The 18,756-nt window shown below is 44.5% G+C and overlaps 1 protein-coding gene across 7 annotated transcripts in view; it reads right to left on the reverse strand.

The window, feature by feature from the left end:
* The window catches only part of Vps13d (vacuolar protein sorting 13 homolog D), a 234,045-nt gene that overhangs the window by 121,043 nt on the left and 94,246 nt on the right, over positions 1-18,756 (reverse strand). For 4 of the 7 annotated variants that reach the window (XM_028860132.2, XM_028860131.2, XM_028860129.2 and 1 more), the window contains 10 exons: positions 18,483-18,605; positions 16,281-16,355; positions 12,509-12,614; positions 10,625-10,777; positions 8,858-8,993; positions 7,373-7,420; positions 4,240-4,390; positions 3,867-4,077; positions 1,562-1,809; positions 9-200 (listed from right to left, as the gene is read on the reverse strand). In XM_028860132.2, coding sequence (XP_028715965.1) covers positions 9-200; positions 1,562-1,809; positions 3,867-4,077; positions 4,240-4,390; positions 7,373-7,420; positions 8,858-8,993; positions 10,625-10,777; positions 12,509-12,614; positions 16,281-16,355; positions 18,483-18,605 — 1,443 coding nt within the window. The remainder of the gene's footprint in view (positions 1-8; positions 201-1,561; positions 1,810-3,866; positions 4,078-4,239; positions 4,391-7,372; positions 7,421-8,857; positions 8,994-10,624; positions 10,778-12,508; positions 12,615-16,280; positions 16,356-18,482; positions 18,606-18,756) is intronic. The other 3 variants (XM_028860130.2, XM_028860135.2, XM_028860133.2) reach the window with 3 other exon arrangements.

Consider the following 18,756-nt stretch of genomic DNA (forward strand, 5'->3'; position numbering starts at 1 on the left):
GGGTATACCTGTTTTGTTGATCAGCCAATATGGCGCGGAAATGAAGATCTTTAAGGATCCTTCTGCACGACATGCAATGCGGATGGTGAGGTTCAGCTGCCGCCGGTTGACATCATAGAGTCGCATTCTGACCATGTAGTTCTGGGTCCCAGGTGGGATGAGCAATTCTTTACAGAGTGGAAAGTTCTCCAGTGACACCCCTAAAGGTACAAAACATTCATTTTTCTGGACTTGCACTTGAGTTTGTCAAAAACGGCCTATAACAAAACTAAACTGGAGTCCTTTTAGAGAAATCACTGAGGATGTCTGTGGTAGAAAGCTCAAGGCTTCTCTCATCTTGTTGGATGGGAACAAATATGAAGCAACCAGAGCCCAAGAGTCCCATTAGGAAGTCTGTGTTGTAGAATATTCTTTTAACTAGGCAAAGATGTGTTACATTTGTTTATGCTGCAGAATATCTCTAACTGTATAAAGGTGTGTGATTTTTGTTTATGCGCTGTTTAATTAGGTAAAGATGTGTTTCACCTTGCCTGCCTGAGGCACCTGATTGGTCTAATGAAAAGCTGAACAGCCAATAGCTAAGCAGGAGAAAGGATAGGCAGGGCTGGTGGGCAGAGAGAATAAATAGGAGGAGAATCTAGGCTCAAAAGAGTAGAGAAAGAGGGACATGCCCAGGAAAAAAGCCAGGCAGACACCAGCCATAGAGAATCAATGAAAGTAGGATATACAGAAAGCAAAAGGTAGATAAATAGAAAAAGGTTAATTTAAGTTAAAAGAGCTAGTCAGAAATGAGCTAAGTTAGGCCGAGCATTCAAACTAATAATGTCTCTGTGTCATAATTTGGGAGCTGGTTGGTGGCCCAAAAGAAAAGCCTAGAACAGATTTGAACAGCATGATGAACATGTGTGGTTTTCTTTGTTTTGTTGTTTTTTGTTTTTATGACAGAGTTTCTCTGTGTGTCCCTGGCTATCCTGGAACTCACTCTGTAGACTAGGCTGGCCTCAAACTCAGAGAAATCCTCCTACCTCTGCCTCCCAAGTGCTGGGACTAAAGGCGTGCACTACCACCGCCCAAAGTTTACTACTCAAATCCTAGAGTTCCTTGAAGGCCCCAGTAAAGCTATGTTTAGTGACATCCACTTGGTATTTGAAGTGCAGTTACTCTCTACCCTGACTCTTACAAAGGAAAGTTACTTGGTGCAATAAGCATTGCAACTTCTATTTCTGCATCAATAAAGTGGGCCAAATAAGTGCTGCTGTAAGGATTACATGAGGGCACAGTTAGAGCCTGCCTTCTTCCTGAAGGGATGAGTGCATACAAACACTTGCCTCTCCCCGTTCTGCAGCTGGGAATACACAGTTTGAAACAATGGAATCACTCCCTGTACCCACACACAAGAAAAAGGGCTCTGTTGACTGCTGCCTGGCTGAGTCCTTGGCTCTGAGTTGGTTCAATGAGATATCACATGGAACTTGATTTCTCCAAGGAGCTCAGAACGCTCACAAAATACTCCCTGGTATTTTTCACAGCATTACTACAAATAATGCTAGGGCAGCCTTACCCAGTTCAATATTCTGAGATGTATCAGCTGTGGGGAGGGCTGCCTCTTTGCCAGGTTTAAGGGTCCCATTAATTGGCATTCCTTTCACATAGAAGTCAAGTTCGCAAGGCAGCAAGTTGCAGATGACCACTGTTGGTAGGAGATATATGGTATGCCCAGGCTGTCTGAAAATCTGTTTTGCACTATCAGAAAATATGTTTGAGGGCATGTAATCTGGATAATTCTCTTTCTTTATGGCCACACAAAACCTGTGAAGACAAAACAGTATGAAAAACATCAGACTGAATTAAGAACTGGAATTTGTTTCCCCTTAGCTGAGTAACAGTTCGGGTCAGCCAGATAGCTGTAACCTTTGATAAAAATATGTGTACTGAGACGTGGCACACAGTAAAATGTATAGGTTTTGAATAGTGGGGTTTAATGGGTTTTGGCCATTATGTGCTCCTGTGTAACCATCACTCCATACAAGTTAAAGTTAAAGACTATTTTACCCTCAAAGGGCCTTCACTAATTTTCCAAACAGTTTGTTCTCCCAGCCATTCAAGAAACCCCTGTCTTGAACTCCATACAAATGGGGTCACATAGTATACACTACTCTGTGTTGGTCTTTTTCTTGTTAACGGAATTTATGCATGTTGTTGTACACTTGGTATTTTAGTTGCACTCCATTGCTGTGATAACACACTCTGACCAAAAGCACTTTAAAGAAGAAAAGAGCTGACTCTCTCTTCGGCTCATGTACAGCCCAGGACTGCTCAACCTGCCATGGGATGGTGCCACCCACATCAGTTAATAATGAAGACAATCCCCCACAGACTTGCCCACAAGCCTATCTAATCTAGGGGATTCCTTAATTGAAGCTTACCACTAAGATGACTCCAAGTTGTATCAAGCTAACAATTAAGGAAGAGAGATTAAATTAAAAAAAAAAAAAAAAAACACTAAGGATGTTTAAAAAAGAAATCATAGGGAATCATACTTTTGTTAAAATTGCAGCGTGCGTGCGTGCGTGCGTGCGTGCGTGCGTGCGTGCGTGCGTGTAGGCTTTGGTTTTGGTTTTGGTTGAGACAGGGTCTCATGTAGCCCAAGCCAGCCCCAAGCTCACAATAAATCTGAGGATGACCTCAAACTCTTGATCCTCTTCCCTCCATGTCCCGACTTCTAGGATTACAGATGTGTGTTTCTGTCCCTGGTTTTTACTAGCTTTCATTCTTTTATTAGCTTCTCAAGGCTAAATGGGTAGTTTTACCTATTTTTATTTTCTCACAGAACATTAAAAACTGTAGCTTTCCCATAGGAACTGCTTTTGCAAGATGCCCCATTTTTGACATGTCTTTATTATTACTGTTTTTACTGTTGTTGTTCAATTCAAAATATTTTTCAATTTCCCTTGTAATTTCTCCTTTGACCCAAAGGTTATTTAGAAGTATATTGTTTGATTCTCAAATACTTGAGGGTTGCCTAGGCATCTTATTGCTGTTGACCTGTTCAATTCTATTATAAGCAGGATATGTATGCTGTATGATTTCAATTTTTAAATACTTATTGATCTTAATTCTATGGCCCAAGAGATGGCTTCTCTTACAGAATGTTGCACACATACTTGAAAATAACATACAATCAGGAATTACTGGGCAAGGCATTCTCTGTGCATATGCCAACTAAAACAAGCTCGTTGACAGTGTGGCTGAAATCTTTGATATCTTCGTTATTTTGTCAATTGTGATTCCATGTGTATTCATCTATTTCTCTTTTTAGTCTCCCTATAACCGGCACATTTAGGACAAGTCTCCATACTATGCTTGTACTTATTTTGTATGTTTAAACTAAATGAATGCCCATTTTCACTATATGAGCTCTCGTCTGGATGGGGTGTAAAGTCTCCAAAAGCCTGAAGGCAGCAATCCAGTGTCTCTTCCCAGGAAGATGCCCTCACAGGCTACACAGAGGGAAACACAGGTTTAAGTGGTGAGGTGATTTTGTCAACATGCTCAAGAAAGTCAGCACCAGGTGTGAATCTTTACTTTAAAATTATTCCTTAGGAAAAACCCCAGGCCAGGATTTGGCTTCCTGATTTAGAGACAGGAACTTGGTGATTTTTGTTTTGTTCTTTCTTCCCTATGTGTACTCTCTCTGTACAGAGGCACACATACTGTACCCTGAGATGATATAGCCTTCGTTGCTTGTTCCTCCCACAAACTTTAACCCCAGAACTTACGGGATGAGAAAGGATTTGGTAAGGGTCTGCAGAGCCCGTGAGGGGAATAAGCTACCACCCAGGCACCTACCCCAGCAGCATACACACCTGAAGAAGCGGCTTTTCTCCGTGTCCATAGAATGGCACTCCCGTTTGCTGCTGCTGACCTCGGCAGTCTTTACTACATTGGTCCAGTGAATGGGAGCCTTACAGAAAAACACACCCATTCCTTTGGGTCGGGCCTGCAGCCGCCAAGAAGTGAGGTGTAGAGGCACAGCGAACGAGTCCCCTGGCATGATGGCGGGAAGCACCACTGGCTCTGTCACAGAAATAAGGGTTTTAGCACTTGCAGGAGACAGTCCCCACCTCAAGACTCATTATCTCAGGACAGAGGCAAGACACACTATGTATACTGACTGCACAGGGACAGACAGTCACAATAACAGTAGACAATACTTAGTTCTACACCATCTGAACGTACTGTCAGGAGCTGAGGGACTGTCCAATCGTAGTTCCATTGGTATCTCCAGTCTGTTCTTTACAATGAGGGCCGACCGGACAGTGATTACTTTCCGAGCACTGCCTTCCATGGTGACGGCAAACACCACCCGCACAGGTGGGAGCGAAGAGAACTGTAAAAGAGAGAAAGAAAATAACTGTGCATCTGGAAAAACACACAGTATGTGAGTTCCAGACTATGAGAAGTCTGGAGCACTGTTGTCCCCAAAGCTTCTCAGTGAGTTATTATCCACCCCAAACCAATTTTCAACTCTAAAGTAAACAAGCAGGCCATAAATATTGCTAACCATGAATATTGCCATAAAAGAGCCAGGACTGCTGGGCATGGAGGCACACGCCTTTAATCCCACAACTCAGGAGGCAGAGGCAGGCAGATCTCTGTGAGTTCACTGCCAGCCTGGAATCTACATAGTGAGTTCCAGAATAGCCAGAGCTCTGTCTTGAGATCTTGTCTCAAAATAACCACTACCCATCCATTTAAAAAAAAACACAAACAAAAACCAGAGAGATACCTCAGTAGGTTCGATTCTCAGCACCCACATGGCAGCTCACAACCATCTATAACTCCAGTTCTAGGGGTCTGCCCTCTTCTGGCCTCCTCAGGGACAAGATATTTACATAGCACACTTACATACATGCAAGCAAACACACACATAAAATACTTATAAAAAATCAATAAATCTTTTCTTTAAAGAGCCAACTCTAAAAATGTCTATAAAATAATCTACTCAGATAGGACACCACAAAGTAGGTCCCAAAGAAACGATCGGGGCTGGAGGTGTGGCTCAGCAGTAGGGTGTTGAGTAGCATGCAGGAGACCCTGGCTTCAATCCTTAGTTCTACAGAGGAAGGAAGGGGAGGTTATGTTTAGGACTCCAGATATATTATAAAGAACTTCAACTAAGATGGTGGTAATAACCTATTCAACTTTCCAAATTTCCTATGAATTGGTAAAAACAAAAATACACCAAAAGCCCTCATAAAGAAACTGCAAACAAGACTTGTTTTCAACTTCCCTGAGGAAATAAAGAACAGTCATCTGAAGCAGCTCAAATTAGAGATATTGAGGGAGGACCTCGCAAGGCATTAACTGGTTTTCCTCATGTGGCATCGTCCTTCCAAATTAAGACACAGAAAGCATTCCCTGAATACTAACAAGGGGCTGGGTCCTGCCCAGACACACACAGGAAAACAGAAAGATGCCTGCAGAGGCTTCAACCTGTCTGTGGAAAGCACATTATACAGGAAAGCCTTTTCTGTTTGGGGGCCATTCCTTAGGAGTACATGACTTCTTTTTCTCTCAGTGTGACTCAATTTACCCTCATGCTGACCAAAAACTAATATGTGCACTCAAGAACTTCAAAAATAAACTTCTTTCTTCATCATAACCATCCAGATTCTGCTCCATAATCATAATTTGGTTTCAATTGTTTTGCTTTTCATGTAGCCCAGGTTTTTTTTTTTTTTTTTTTTTTTTTGGTTTTTCGAGACAGGGTTTCTCTGTGTAGCTTTGCGCCTTTCCTGGAACTCACTTGGTAGCCCAGGCTGGCCTCGAACTCACAAAGATCCGCCTGCCTCTGCCTCCCGAGTGCTGGGATTAAAGGCGTGCGCCACCACCACCCGGCCCAGGTTAACTTTTTTTTTTTTTTTTTTTTTTTTTTTTGGTTTTTTCGAGACAGGGTTTCTCTGTGTAGCTTTGTGCCTTTTCCTGGAACTCACTTGGTAGCCCAGGCTGGCCTCGAACTCACAGAGATCCACCTGGCTCTGCCTCCCGAGTGCTGGGATTAAAGGCGTGCGCCACCACCGCCCGGCATCCAGGTTAACTTTTAATATGCACTTGAGGATGGTCCCTGACTCTCCCTCCCAAGTGCTGAGATTTTTATAGGCATGTACAACCTTTATAAACAGAACACCAGGTTTAGACACTCTATATAACAGAGGGAAATGGTTCATCATTGCTGTTGGATTACAAATGCTGTGTTAAGTTCCTGTATGTTCGCTTACATCTGACAGTCTTTGTGCAACTACCATACAGAAATATTTATTTAAGAATGAATTCCACGGGGCCAGGCGGTGGTGGCACACACCTTTAATCCCAGCACTCGGGAGGCAGAGTCAGGGGAATCTCTGTGAGTCCAAGACCAGCCTGGTCTACAGAGCAAGCTCCAGGACAGCTAGGGCTGTTACACAGAGAAACCCTGTCTTGAACCTCCCCCCCAAAAAAGAATTCCACGTGAGATACACAGCCAAGTGCTTCATTCTGCCAACTTTATTGCTATTAAAGCAAACTGTGAAAATCACTCTAGTAAGCAATAAAATAAAGCACTTTGCTTCCAAACTAGAGTGCTAGAAAGTCCAAGTCAGAAATCAAACCATCTTTTCTGGAGTATTATTGGATTTTGTTTTGTTTTTACTGTTATTTTTATTTATGTGGATGTGTGTATATCAGTATGAGTGATGTCATGCATGTGCAGGTGTCCCTGGAGGCCAGAAGAGGGAGTTGGATCCCTTGAGGCTGGAGCTACAGGCAGCTGTGAGCTACCTGATATGCTGGGAATTGAACTTAGATTCTCTGAGCCACCTCTCTAGACCCTTCTCTGCAATGGTTTTAAGGAGCATATTCTAGTCACCATCAAATCTCAAGCTTCCACTGGCCCAGCCCCCAAGGACCGCACCCCAGAGCTTCCAGACCTGCCTGAAACTTCAGTGCCTGGGATCCTGGGGCACAAGAAACTGAAAAGCCTGGACCATGTCATTCATGCCACTTTGCAATGACATTTCAGCAGCAGTAAGGAGGTAATCTAACTTCTTGTATTTTCCTTGCATGGCCTTTGTCCAAGCATAGGAAATACACAACTGAACCAGGAAAAACGGCTAATTCAGGTGAGAGGGAAAAGGAAGCCTTGAAGGCACCATATTTCTCAGCTATGTGCACTAATTTAGGGGAACCACTAGTAGGAAAGGGTAGGATAAATGCCAGTCACACCCAGGCCACAGAGTCCTCTGACCATCAAGAAACACACAGCTATGGACAATGTCAGTGTGGTGCACACACTCAGTAAGTACAATGATAGCAACAGAAAGATCATACTCACATAAACCTGGGGGTGGATGATATTTGTTCTGCTGCTTGGGCTGCCAATCTAAGAGAGAGTCACAGAGTCAGAGCGTCAGCACAGACCCACAATAGCAGGTACAATTAAATTCAGTGACATCTAACTGCCTTGAGAGGTGTTTGAAACTACTTTCAGGTACAATATGTCTAAAGACAACACACTGTCATGAGCAGTAGGGGAAAAACAAAATTCAGTCTATAATCATGTAACGGGAGTGAGGTTCTCCAGGACCCATCAATGCAAAATAGAAAGGTATGCATGGGGAGAGTTGGTCCTTTCACTGCCTGGCATGAATTTAGGCAGAAAAATAATCTGGAGAGAAATAGGGGGAATTGTTTTCTCCCACTAAAGATGGGTGGGGTACCAGAGAGAGGAGAGAGAGAGAGAGAGAGAGAGAGAGAGAGAGAGAGACCCTGAAAGTAAACACCTGTGGGACAGTGTTCTCCAAAAGTATCTCTCATGAGGAAAGCTCCAGTGTCTCTGCAGTTTCTATTTCATCACTGGTGCCCATAAATAGGTCACCTGACCAAGAGAACGTGAATATTGCACAAGAGTATACTTAAGAAACCTGCATCACCTGGACACTTGCCTTTGCCTACACTAGAAGCCAGGGAAGCTGCCTACATCCTTCCCTACTGCCCTGCAGACCCAGGACCACAAGCCAGGGCAAAACTAGGGAGAAGGTATGTGAGCTCATGTGTGATCAGATAAAAATTAGCAATGGTCCCCTCTGTACCTCTGTGCTACACAGGATTTGGGGACATGGAGCTAAAAGGACCACAGAAAAGCATTATAATATGAAAATGTATATAAATTATAAAGCTTTATAATACATCAAAAACAGTCAAGATAATTGGCCCTCTATTTACACAGGTCTCACACCCTCAGACTTATCCAAGCCCAGATCATGTGCTGTGTGATCAGGCTTACAATGGTAACCCTGTACTGAGCATGCACAAACTCTTTCCTTATCTCTATCCCCAAAACAATACAGCATTAGCAACCATTTCCACAGCAATCCTGCTGCTAGGTACCCTAGAAAGTCTAGAGATAATTTCCAGTTCACAACCTGTGTGCAAACACTATGACATTTAACACAAGGGAGTTGAGCACCTAAGATTTGGGTATGGGAGGACAGGTGATGTTTTGAAACCTATCCCCCAGAGACACTGAGGGATGACTGTATGCATGTTTTCCAGACTATAAGCAGCCAAGAAAGATCTCTGCCTATATGAGACTACATGTTGCTGCCCAATTCCCACCTTTTTTTCTACTGATGTCAACCATTGCCTGGCTTATCTGCATGTTGATTACCAACCCCCTATGCCTGAGCCAATAACCAGATGTCTTCTTCCTAAAAATATGGGAGTAAAACACTTCCCTGGAGCAAGGTTATTGCAAGCTTCACTGTGTGACAGTGAGGCCTGGCAGGGTGTGGCATGACACCTCGCAGCAGCCACTCACCGTAGAGGAAGAGGAATTTTTGTCTGGTGCTGCATACCGGAAGAAGGTCCCAACCTTGTCCACAGACACTGGGCTCACTTGCTCCCAGCCATTCACTCGAACTTGCAGCTGATGGATGCGCAGGTCATGGGTATGTCTGTCAATCAGAACAGAAAGGGTCCAGTCTCAAAAAGGAAGGAAATCGGGAACAGAGACTCCAATCTAATTTATTGTATAATTATGTAGCGAGAGAAGTCAAGAAGCCTGGCTTTTATGCTGGTGATGAGATGTGAGGGGCTTGAACCAAGGGGCATCTGCCCTCCTCTCATACAAACCATGAAACCCTGTATGCTTACCAGGTCTCTCCCAGCAGTCCTTACCTAACCTTCATGAGATAGTGAAGTCAGTTGAGTGGGGTGGTCAAAGTATTCTAGCCATTGAATCACGTAACTATGCCGTTGGGGATACATAAGCTTTCTCTTTTGGGTTCTTTTGTTGAAAATTGTACTCCTCTCAGGAACACATGCAGTTGTTTGGCTCGGGCCCTACACAACCACAGGCAGGCCTGGGAGTCAGAGCCCTTGGAATTACAGAGTGCAAGTGATCAGCTGAAATTGGAGCAGAAGGCAGTGGGCAGAACAGAAGGAATGGGAGGAAATTGCACGTTTAATTCTATTTTAGATTTTTCCTAATGCAAGCCAGAAGGCTGAAATGGGGAACTGAACTTGAGGCTGACAGGAAAGGAGGAGGGCGGCACAGGGTACAGTGTGCCAAGGGGAAAATGCCAAAAAAGGCATTTATTTTGATGAGTTCAAGCAGAACAGTGGGTTACAGAACATGGAAACCAAGACGGAAATGACACCAAGGTCAAGCCTCCTCTAATGCAAGAGGCAGGGCTTATTCAAAGTCACCATCGACAAGAGCCTCATGAAGAACAGGACACCCTGGAAATCTGTCCAGCATAGAGATTCCACCCCCACCTCCATAAGACCCCCAGAGACCCAGACCCACGTATTCCAAACCCTCACCAGACAGGACTAGCCAGTGCAAACCAGCAAAAGAGTGCTTTGTTGTAAGAGAGGTTTGCACAGACACACAGGGCTTCGGCCTGAAACCAGTCTCTTCCACTTCAGCTTACCCTGAAACCAGTCAGAGGCTCAAACACTAAATCTTCACCCATTTACACCCACGACAGCCTTCCCATTTGGAAACACAGTGAGATGCCTTGTTGGACATTCTATTATCTTTCAGGAAATTGACTTAAAGCCTTCTTCCATATTTGTGCCAAGTACTCTAGCTGGCTGCTTCAGGAGTGACCAGGCCGGCGCAGTGTCCCTTAAAGAGTTAATCTTACACTGCTTTGAATTGCTGCCTTACCATTACTGGCTCTGCAGCCTGAGCCTATCTGCTTACAGAAAGGTTGTGGCATAGTGTATTTTAAGATTGAAATCACCAGGCTTTGAGACCCTTTCTAGAAGAGCACATCACCCCTGCATGTGGAAACCTGGCCAGGATGCAATGGATCTGAGTGTTAGCATGTATCTCGCCTTTAGCCAGACTCGCAAATAACTTAGTTATCTCCTTACACATTGAGTAAATGGGAATAGAAAGAAATGCTTTTCCAGATTGCATGACAGTCTATATTTTAAGAGGAAACAGTGACTTTCAAAGTATCTTTTCACAATAAAACATTCAAGTCATGAATAAATTAAAGACAAAACACCAGGGACAAACATTTACATCCATGTCACATCTTTCACAGAGGAATAAACAACCATATATTATTACCTGTGCCTTAATTTTCCTCTGGCTTCAAATTCAAAGGGAATCTCTTCACCTGTGAGGACTTCTCGCCACTCACTGACGTTGTGGGCATCATCCAGAAATGCTCCATTCCCTTCTGGAACCACCCCAGGACTCCCACTGTGAGACAGTGCAGCCCTGGAACCAGATCAGATGACAAGTTGTCCCTCCTGCCTTGCTCTCCCTGCTGTCTCCACAACAGTTCCAAGCCACCAAGGAGAAGCAGTCTTCCTATAACTGACTGACTACACTGGCATAATATAATCCGGTTGTTCTTTGTGACCCATAAAGGACCGTAAAGGCCGGTAACTTTAGCTACTTTCAGGTTTGGTCACAACTTCTTTGGATATGTAGAAATAGATTAAAGTAATGGTGAGTATAGTAGCACATACTTACCACCTCAACTGAGGAATGAGGATGAGTCAGTCTTTACTATATGGCAAGTTTTAGGCCAGCCTGGGCTACATAGTGAGGCCTTGTTTCAATGTTTTTTTAATTTAAAGAAAGTTCATTTGTGTGTGTGTGTGTGTGTGTGTGTGTGTGTGTGTGTGTGTGTGTGTGTGGTGAGCATGTGTGTATTATATCATGCACATCTGTGTATGTGAAGGTCAGATGTTAACATCAGGTGTCCTCCTCAGTGACTCTCTACCTCATTATCTGAAACAGGGTCTCTCTGTGGACCTGGAGCTCATCAACTGACTAACCTGGCCATTCATCGAGCTCCAGGGATCCCCCTGTCTTCACTTCTTGGAATGCTAGGTGTGGTGGTGCATGTATCCTAGCACTGAGGAAGGAAAAACAGGATCCTTGGAGCTGAGTGGCCAGCCAGCCTGCCTGGCCTAATCAATAAGCCCCAAGTCAATGAGAGACCCTTTGTCAAAGGAGGTAGACAGCATTCCTGAGGATGGAATCCAATGTTGCTCTCTGGCCTCTGCATACACACTCACATACATGCATGCACGTGCGCGCACACACACACACACACACCACACACACACACACACACAGCCACATTCATTCACACTCACACATACATATGCATCCAAAAGAAAGAAACCCCTGAAAGCTGTCAGTACCCAATCAACTGCTCCAGCTGTGAGTCAGGAACATGTGAACCAAGGCCGGACTTTCTAAGAGAGCATGCTGGTGACCAGCAAGAACTTAACTGACGTGAACTAGTACTGAGGTACCCTCATGGCTAGCGGAAACAGGAGAATGTAGTTTCAAATTAGCTGACAGTTACTCAGTTCTGCACTTCATGAGCTGGAAATGTGTCCATGTGTCCGTCCGTCCGTGTCCCCGTCCCGTCCCGTCCCGTCCCCCCCCCCCGTCCCCCCCCACTCCCCCGTGTATTTAGAATAGAGATCCAATATCTAAGCAGGCAAAGTTGTCAGACAAGCTTTGCATTTAGCTTAGGCAAGTTCTCATGCCCTCCCAACTCCACCCAATGCTATCTGGGCCAAAGTGTGTTTTAGAGACAAAAACAGCGTTCAGGAGTAGGAGGTGGAGGGCATTTCCAAAGCAGGCTCAGAGAAAAAATGTAAAATACTTAGTTTTGTGACCATATATAGCTTCCTTAAAGAGTGTGACGCCTAAGGAGACCTGGAATGACTTTTCTCTCACCCTCTGACTGTGAACATAACACATTCCAGGTCAAGATGAGCACAGCTCCACTACTGCACACTCAGGACCACTTCTCCGTGGTCCTTTGCAGAATCAGAACTTCCACCATCAATCTCAGGGCATGAGTTACTGATTCAGTTACAAACCCAGAGGCCTTGAGCAGGGACCAACCTTGTACTGCCAGGCTGCTGCATGGAAGCTGCTGGGGATTTACGTGGTTCCAGAGACAGAACCAAAGCACCTTACCTGGTGGGCGTGGTAGTCAGGGTGGCAAACCACAGTGTGCATCCCGTGTGGTTCCGAAGAGCAAAGGGGACAAATGGCTGCCTGCGCTTCGGGGTTTTCACCTCTGCTGTGACAAACAAACAAACAGAAGACTATTAAGATCTACTCTGTCTTCATGACAGAGACCCTCCTATACCTGGAGACAGCATCCACAGCTGTCTCTGGAGAAAAGGAACTGCAGGCTTCCTGACATGACAAACAGATGCGGCACGGATTTGCTGGCCTCTGTGTGATGGCTCTCTCACACATACACACACAGTCCCCACAACTCCCACAGGTCTTACTGCTGAGAAGAGGGCATCAGGACCTGACCTGGGTAAAATTTAAATAAGAAAATAAAAAGACTGACATTGGTGACCCCTCCCAAGTAATGCATTCTCAACACTAACCCTGGCCAAAGCCTGTTCTCTCTTCAAGTACTATCTTCTTTTTTTCTCTCTCACTAGGGAATCAAGATCACGCTATCTGAAAGCTTTTAAAATGAAATTTTAGCTCTCTCTTCTTTTTGTGTGCACGCATGTGCAGGCAGGCATGCAGAAGCTAGAGTTGATGTCTTCTCTATCTTTCTTCACTTTCTTATGTACTCACTTACTTACTCTTATTTTGAGACAGGGCGTCACGTGAATCTGGAGTTCACTGACGGACTGACTGCGTCTCTCCCCCTCCTACACCAACACTAGATTATGGACACGTGCTACTGTGCACAGCTTTTCCACATGGGTTCTGGAGATCAAACTCAGGTCCTCATACTTGCACAGAAGAGCCAGATCTCCAACATAGTTTTTAACACAGGCAACCCAGCTAGCTACCATAAGGAAGGGACCAAGGAAGCTACAAAGACAACATTCCATTCAGCTGTTTCACAAAACCACCTCTGACTGGGAACCTGCAGAGAAACGACAACTACTAGAAAATGATGTAACCAAATTCTAGGGAAAGGTGAACTAACTATCAATACTGAGAACTGTTAGAAGGCACTCCAGTGTCCTCAGGACCCTTCTGCAGTCCACTCTGATCAAGTGCCTGTCACCTCCAATAACCATATAAAGTAAGTTCGAGATGGCGGCAGGAACCACCCAGCAGTGACAATCCAGGGTAGGAAGGCAGCTGGCTGAGGAGCTCACAGAACATGGACACTGATGACCACAGCAGGGCCCAGGGTCCAGCCATCACTTTCATTTATCCTGAAAGCACAAAGACAGCCTGAGAACAACCACAACGTCAATGGGGGGCAAGGCAGGGGGGACAGCAAATGCCAGCAGTGGAGAACACCAGTGAGGCTGAAATCATTTCACAGGGCCATGTGCTTCCCACAGACAAGACCAAGAAGATAAACCATGCCTGTCTAGCCACAACCATCATCAGCCTACTAAGGATCCATCACTTTTCTGGGGCTTGCATTGTGACAGCTTTCCAAAGGGGAGGAGCATGATGACTGTCAAATGGACAACTTCAGGTTAACACAAGTTCTCTCTGGACAGTTGCAACTCAGCAGGACCTACACCAGCCATCTGCTGAGGACAGGAACAGTCTAGAGCAGTGGTTCTCATCCTGTGAACTGAGACCCCTCCCTCTTTGGCAAACCTCTATCTCAAAATTATTTACATTCTAATTCATAACAGTAGCAAAACTACAGTTATGAAGTAGCAATAAAATAATTTAGGGGTCACCTCAACATGAGGAACTGTATTAAAAGGCATTAGAAAGGTTGAGGACCACTGGTCTAGAGGGTGCTCCAGTTCTATATTGTGTGGGGATACTGCTAAAGATGATGGTTGGCTACTACTATGCCCACTCCCATCCCAGTGGCCTCATTTGGGTCCCTAGGTGCTCCCCAAGTAAAAATAAAGCTATGAGGCTACAGTAAGAGCTTTATAAAGGATAGACAGTGCTCATGTACTCGGGGAGGAGCCTCCCTCCATGCAAGCAAGGAGCATGCAAGCACCTTCCTTACAGTAGACAAGGGCCAAGAGGAAAAGGACCAGACATGCCTTCCCATCCCACTGTGACCCAGATTGAAAGTTTCCACTTGCAAATCATGCATTGAAAGAACAGGTGGCAGATTGACTTTAACCACTTACTTTGAAATACAGCCTCAATCAAGCACTAGAAATCCATAGAAAGCAACCTATGTGTCTACTGCTGTGGGATTAGATAACATGGAAGGCATAGTACACAGGATCCCAAGTTTCATGTGCTGGTCAGACTTAATAACAGAGGCTAAAACACCACAGAGAACACACAAATCCCAGCACTGCATCAGCATCCAACTCCTCTGTGTCCTTGCCTTTGGCACAATACCAAGAGAAAACTCCCAAATCCATCAAAGAGAACATTATTTCCTGATGACCTAAAAAATCTGCCTCCAGTGAGCAAATCAAATTTCTTCAGGGGCTGAAAAAGCCTCAAGCTCCTCACAACCAAGTTCAGCATCAAACAAGGCCAGCTGAGGAAATTTCACAGGGCCATGTGCTTCCCACAGACAATGTGCTACCCCTCTGCACATTTTTCCCAGAATAACTGACCATTCTAAGAAGTGGGATTTTTATGCTACCTAGCAGTTTGCACTATCAGAAAGGGCCTGGCTTGTGAATCATAATAAAAATAATTAAGCCCCAAGTCTGATGCGAGACAGTGAAGTGAAATAAAGGCAAATTCCTGAACTGCCCACAAGAGTCTGTCACGTTGGCAACAGGGAAATAATGCTCGGCTTTACCTCAATGAGGAAATCATCCTGGAAAGCTCAGCTGTGTGAATTCATAAGAAATGAAGATGGGAGCCCTCTCTCAAAGACCTCTCTCAGTGGAGCCTTCTAAAAACAGAATATACAGTAACCCTTCTGTATTAATAACCTTGTTCAGTGTCCCCAGGAAAAGAGGCTCAAATGTCTTTTGGTTTATCTTTCCTTTTCTTTTGACAGGGTCTTGCTATGTAGCCATGGCTAGCCTAGAACTTATGATCCTCCTGCCTCAGGCTCCCATGTGCTGGGATTACAGATGTGGACCACCAAACCCAGGTCAAATGCCTTTAAAAATAAGATATATCAAGACCCATGATCTGAAATTAGTCACAAACATGAATCAGTCAGATTAACAGTACTCATTAACACAAAGGAATAAATGCAGCTTGGTGATCCAAAATGTGGTATTTCTTTCTGCTCTCACTCACCAGTCAGTTCTTCAGGAACATTTTCTTTCCTATCTCCTAAGTACATAAATTCCTATGTAAAGAAACGAAGGTTTGTATCCAAGCAATTTTGTTGGGAAATACTTTCTTGGCTCTATGACTAATGATTACGGCTCCTATTTTACAGAGCCCCCACTCCCCATGAGAATACACACTGACTGGGGACTCTGTAGGCCAAACCATGAGGCGCTGCCTGCCGAGGGATGGAGCTTTCCACCTCCTTCCTTTCCCCTATAAGAGCCCTTCATGCCTTTGGCTTTTCTGGACTGTGTAGAATGCAGTTGATCCCACTTTCACAGGAGGACAAGGGAGATGGTAAGAAAGCAGGTGTCACATCTGCAGGCACAGCCATAAAGAGGTGCTGCTCTGCTCATCCGCTGGAGACATTCTTTCAGGTTACTGAAGCAAAGTACTTACAACTGAATATACAATCCAGCTCCAATTAACAACACATATGAGAGAGAGAAAACAACAACAATGTACAAATGGACGTATACGGCAGTTCTTGAAACAGGAAAAGGACGCAAGCCCTCTGGCTGTACTGTACCTCGAGCATAGATCTGGTGCTCTAGGTTAGTCAGACTGGCTGTACTCCTAGTTCTAAGGTAGACAAGAGGGAGGCCTGGTAGACAGGAGAGACAAAGTTAGAGGGTAAGAACAGGTGCGGTGAACAAGACTCACCTCCAACATGCATGAGCAGAGAACATTGCAAACGGCATGCATCGTGCAATTGTGAGAGCGCCCTTCCTGACTGCTGGGAGCCAAGAATGTGCTTGGCAAAGCCAGCACTTCTCTGCAAGGCTTTGATGGTGCGGCTACGTCAAGGCAGAGCACTGCCCTTGTTCTAATTAAGCAACAATGAATTCGTTGAATATCCCCTTGAAGAGAACAACAAGCCTTCAGGGGAGTTTTAATTTAAACCATGTTATGTATTGGCCCAGAAAAGTCTAATCAGTATGGATTTTAAGGGAGATATGCCATTCCAGTTGGAAAAAACGCAGGAGTGACAAAGTGTTGGTCACTGGGTACCTCAAATAATCAAGGCAAGAGTCAGTCTGGCCTCCAGATTTCAAAGTCCTTCCTCAGGGTTTATCTCACAGTACTAAATTCCAACTGAACGTACATCATGAAAACAACTTGTACTTCTCATAAACTGATCAACGGAGTCATGCTGCTGAGCTTTACCTAAAGAATAAGCCCTTACTAAAAGGCTCACAACTATGGCAACACAAAGTGAATGTGCTCTGTTCCCTGCTAAAGATAGTGAAACAGCAGTAAGCCCACAGTTCCTTAGGTAGAAGTTCACATTAAGGGCTACTCTGGGAGCCTGGTTTATGGCTGGCCTCAGTAAACAGCCTAACTTTGGGGAGAAATGTGGCTAAACTTCTCAAATAAAATCTGAAAAGTGGTAGTCAGTTCAACACGGTTGGAAACTACTAACTTGAAAGCCAATGCTATACATGCTGCAGGAGGCCTCTTAGATGGCTACCAGGAATAACCAGTAAAAAGACATTTGCTATTTGGGTATAGCAGTTTTGCGTGGTTAAAATAGTGTATCACATCAGCATCACTAACCATAAAATCTTGATAAATAAGAAACAAGCTTTAATATAGATAGGGTGATTTATTAATAACAGAGAGAGGAGAAATGTAAGAAAGACAGAATGGGGCCTTCCAGCAGCACATCAGGCCTTCCTGGAGTTGGCACTGATTGGATCTGAGGTTGCTTAGTACAGCGCTCTCTTCAGAACCACGCTCTCTTGGACGCACAAGGTTTACTTAGAATCTTCTGGACAGGCAAGGTCACTTTTTGGCCACATAGATTAGGAGGGTTAGGAGAGATTGGGCTCAGAAGCAACAGCCTGAGAAGAGAGGCTTTTGTCTTTCCTACTAGAAGCACGAGGCAGTCGAGGCAGTTGGCTCACACACCCCAGGAGAGGCAAAGCAGCACAAATGCTTCCTATGCTAAGAAAGCCCATCTTCCCGGGACTGTTTGCAGACCAGATGGAATATTTACGTATTCATGAGCTATGTGAAGTCCCGCCAAGACTCTCCAAAGAAACCACACTGAAAGAGTTGGGGCTGAGCTGAATTTGGATAACAATGGCTTGTGGAACAACCAGGACTGTGGTGTCTGTCACCATCTCCCCAGCTCTGAGGCAAACAGAGCTCCATGCTGAGGCATTCATCAGGACCAAAAACATCATCAACAAAGAACACACTGACTCTTTCCTCAAGAGGCCGGTATTCAATCTCTTTATGCTCTATGAACAATACAGGCCCTTCTTTTAAAAACGTTTTTTCCACTTGGGATCCTGCCGTCCCTCTTTCCAAGAATGCATACAATCCCTCTAACACTAGCTTTAAATGTTTTTTATAACCCAGTTATTAAAAATCCTGTCGATCGAAAAACCAATTGTGTTTGGCCAACTGAAAATAAAGCAACCAACAGCGTGTTCTGACATGCTCTTGGTGCACGAGTTCTTCTTCGGTGTCACTGGAAATCCAGAGTAAAGATTTGCAGATCCTCTCTCCCCCACATCGGTAGAATTAGAGCCTGCATTAACAGTTCAGTAGTTTGTGCCAGAAAACTGTCTTTTCCAGAGACTAAAAGGAACAGCAGAGGCCCGTCGAACTTCCTATGGAGTTCTCCACAGAGACTGACCATTCCAATTGAATCTCTTAGTGAAGGACTGCTCTGTAGATTAACACTGCTACAGACAAACATGTGCATATAAAAAAACCTTACTTTGTCCAAAGCATGGTGGATCCACTGAGGAGCCCATCCAGTCTTCTGACTTAGCTGACTCTGTTTCCTTGTCTTCTTTACAGTAATCCGCCAACCATGATTCCTTGGTACTTACATACTGATCTAGAAAGAATGTCATGAAGACATTATGAGGGGAGATAGAAAAGGTAAAAGGTTCATATCAAATAATTTCAACTCAGCAAAACAAGCTTTTACTAAGCACCTCCCTATATGCTGGGCCTATGCTAAAAAAGGCTGGACCCTGGAGACAGCA

The sequence above is a fragment of the Peromyscus leucopus genome, chromosome 2, assembly GCF_004664715.2.
Source record: "Peromyscus leucopus breed LL Stock chromosome 2, UCI_PerLeu_2.1, whole genome shotgun sequence".
Classification (NCBI taxonomy): domain Eukaryota; kingdom Metazoa; phylum Chordata; class Mammalia; order Rodentia; family Cricetidae; genus Peromyscus; species Peromyscus leucopus.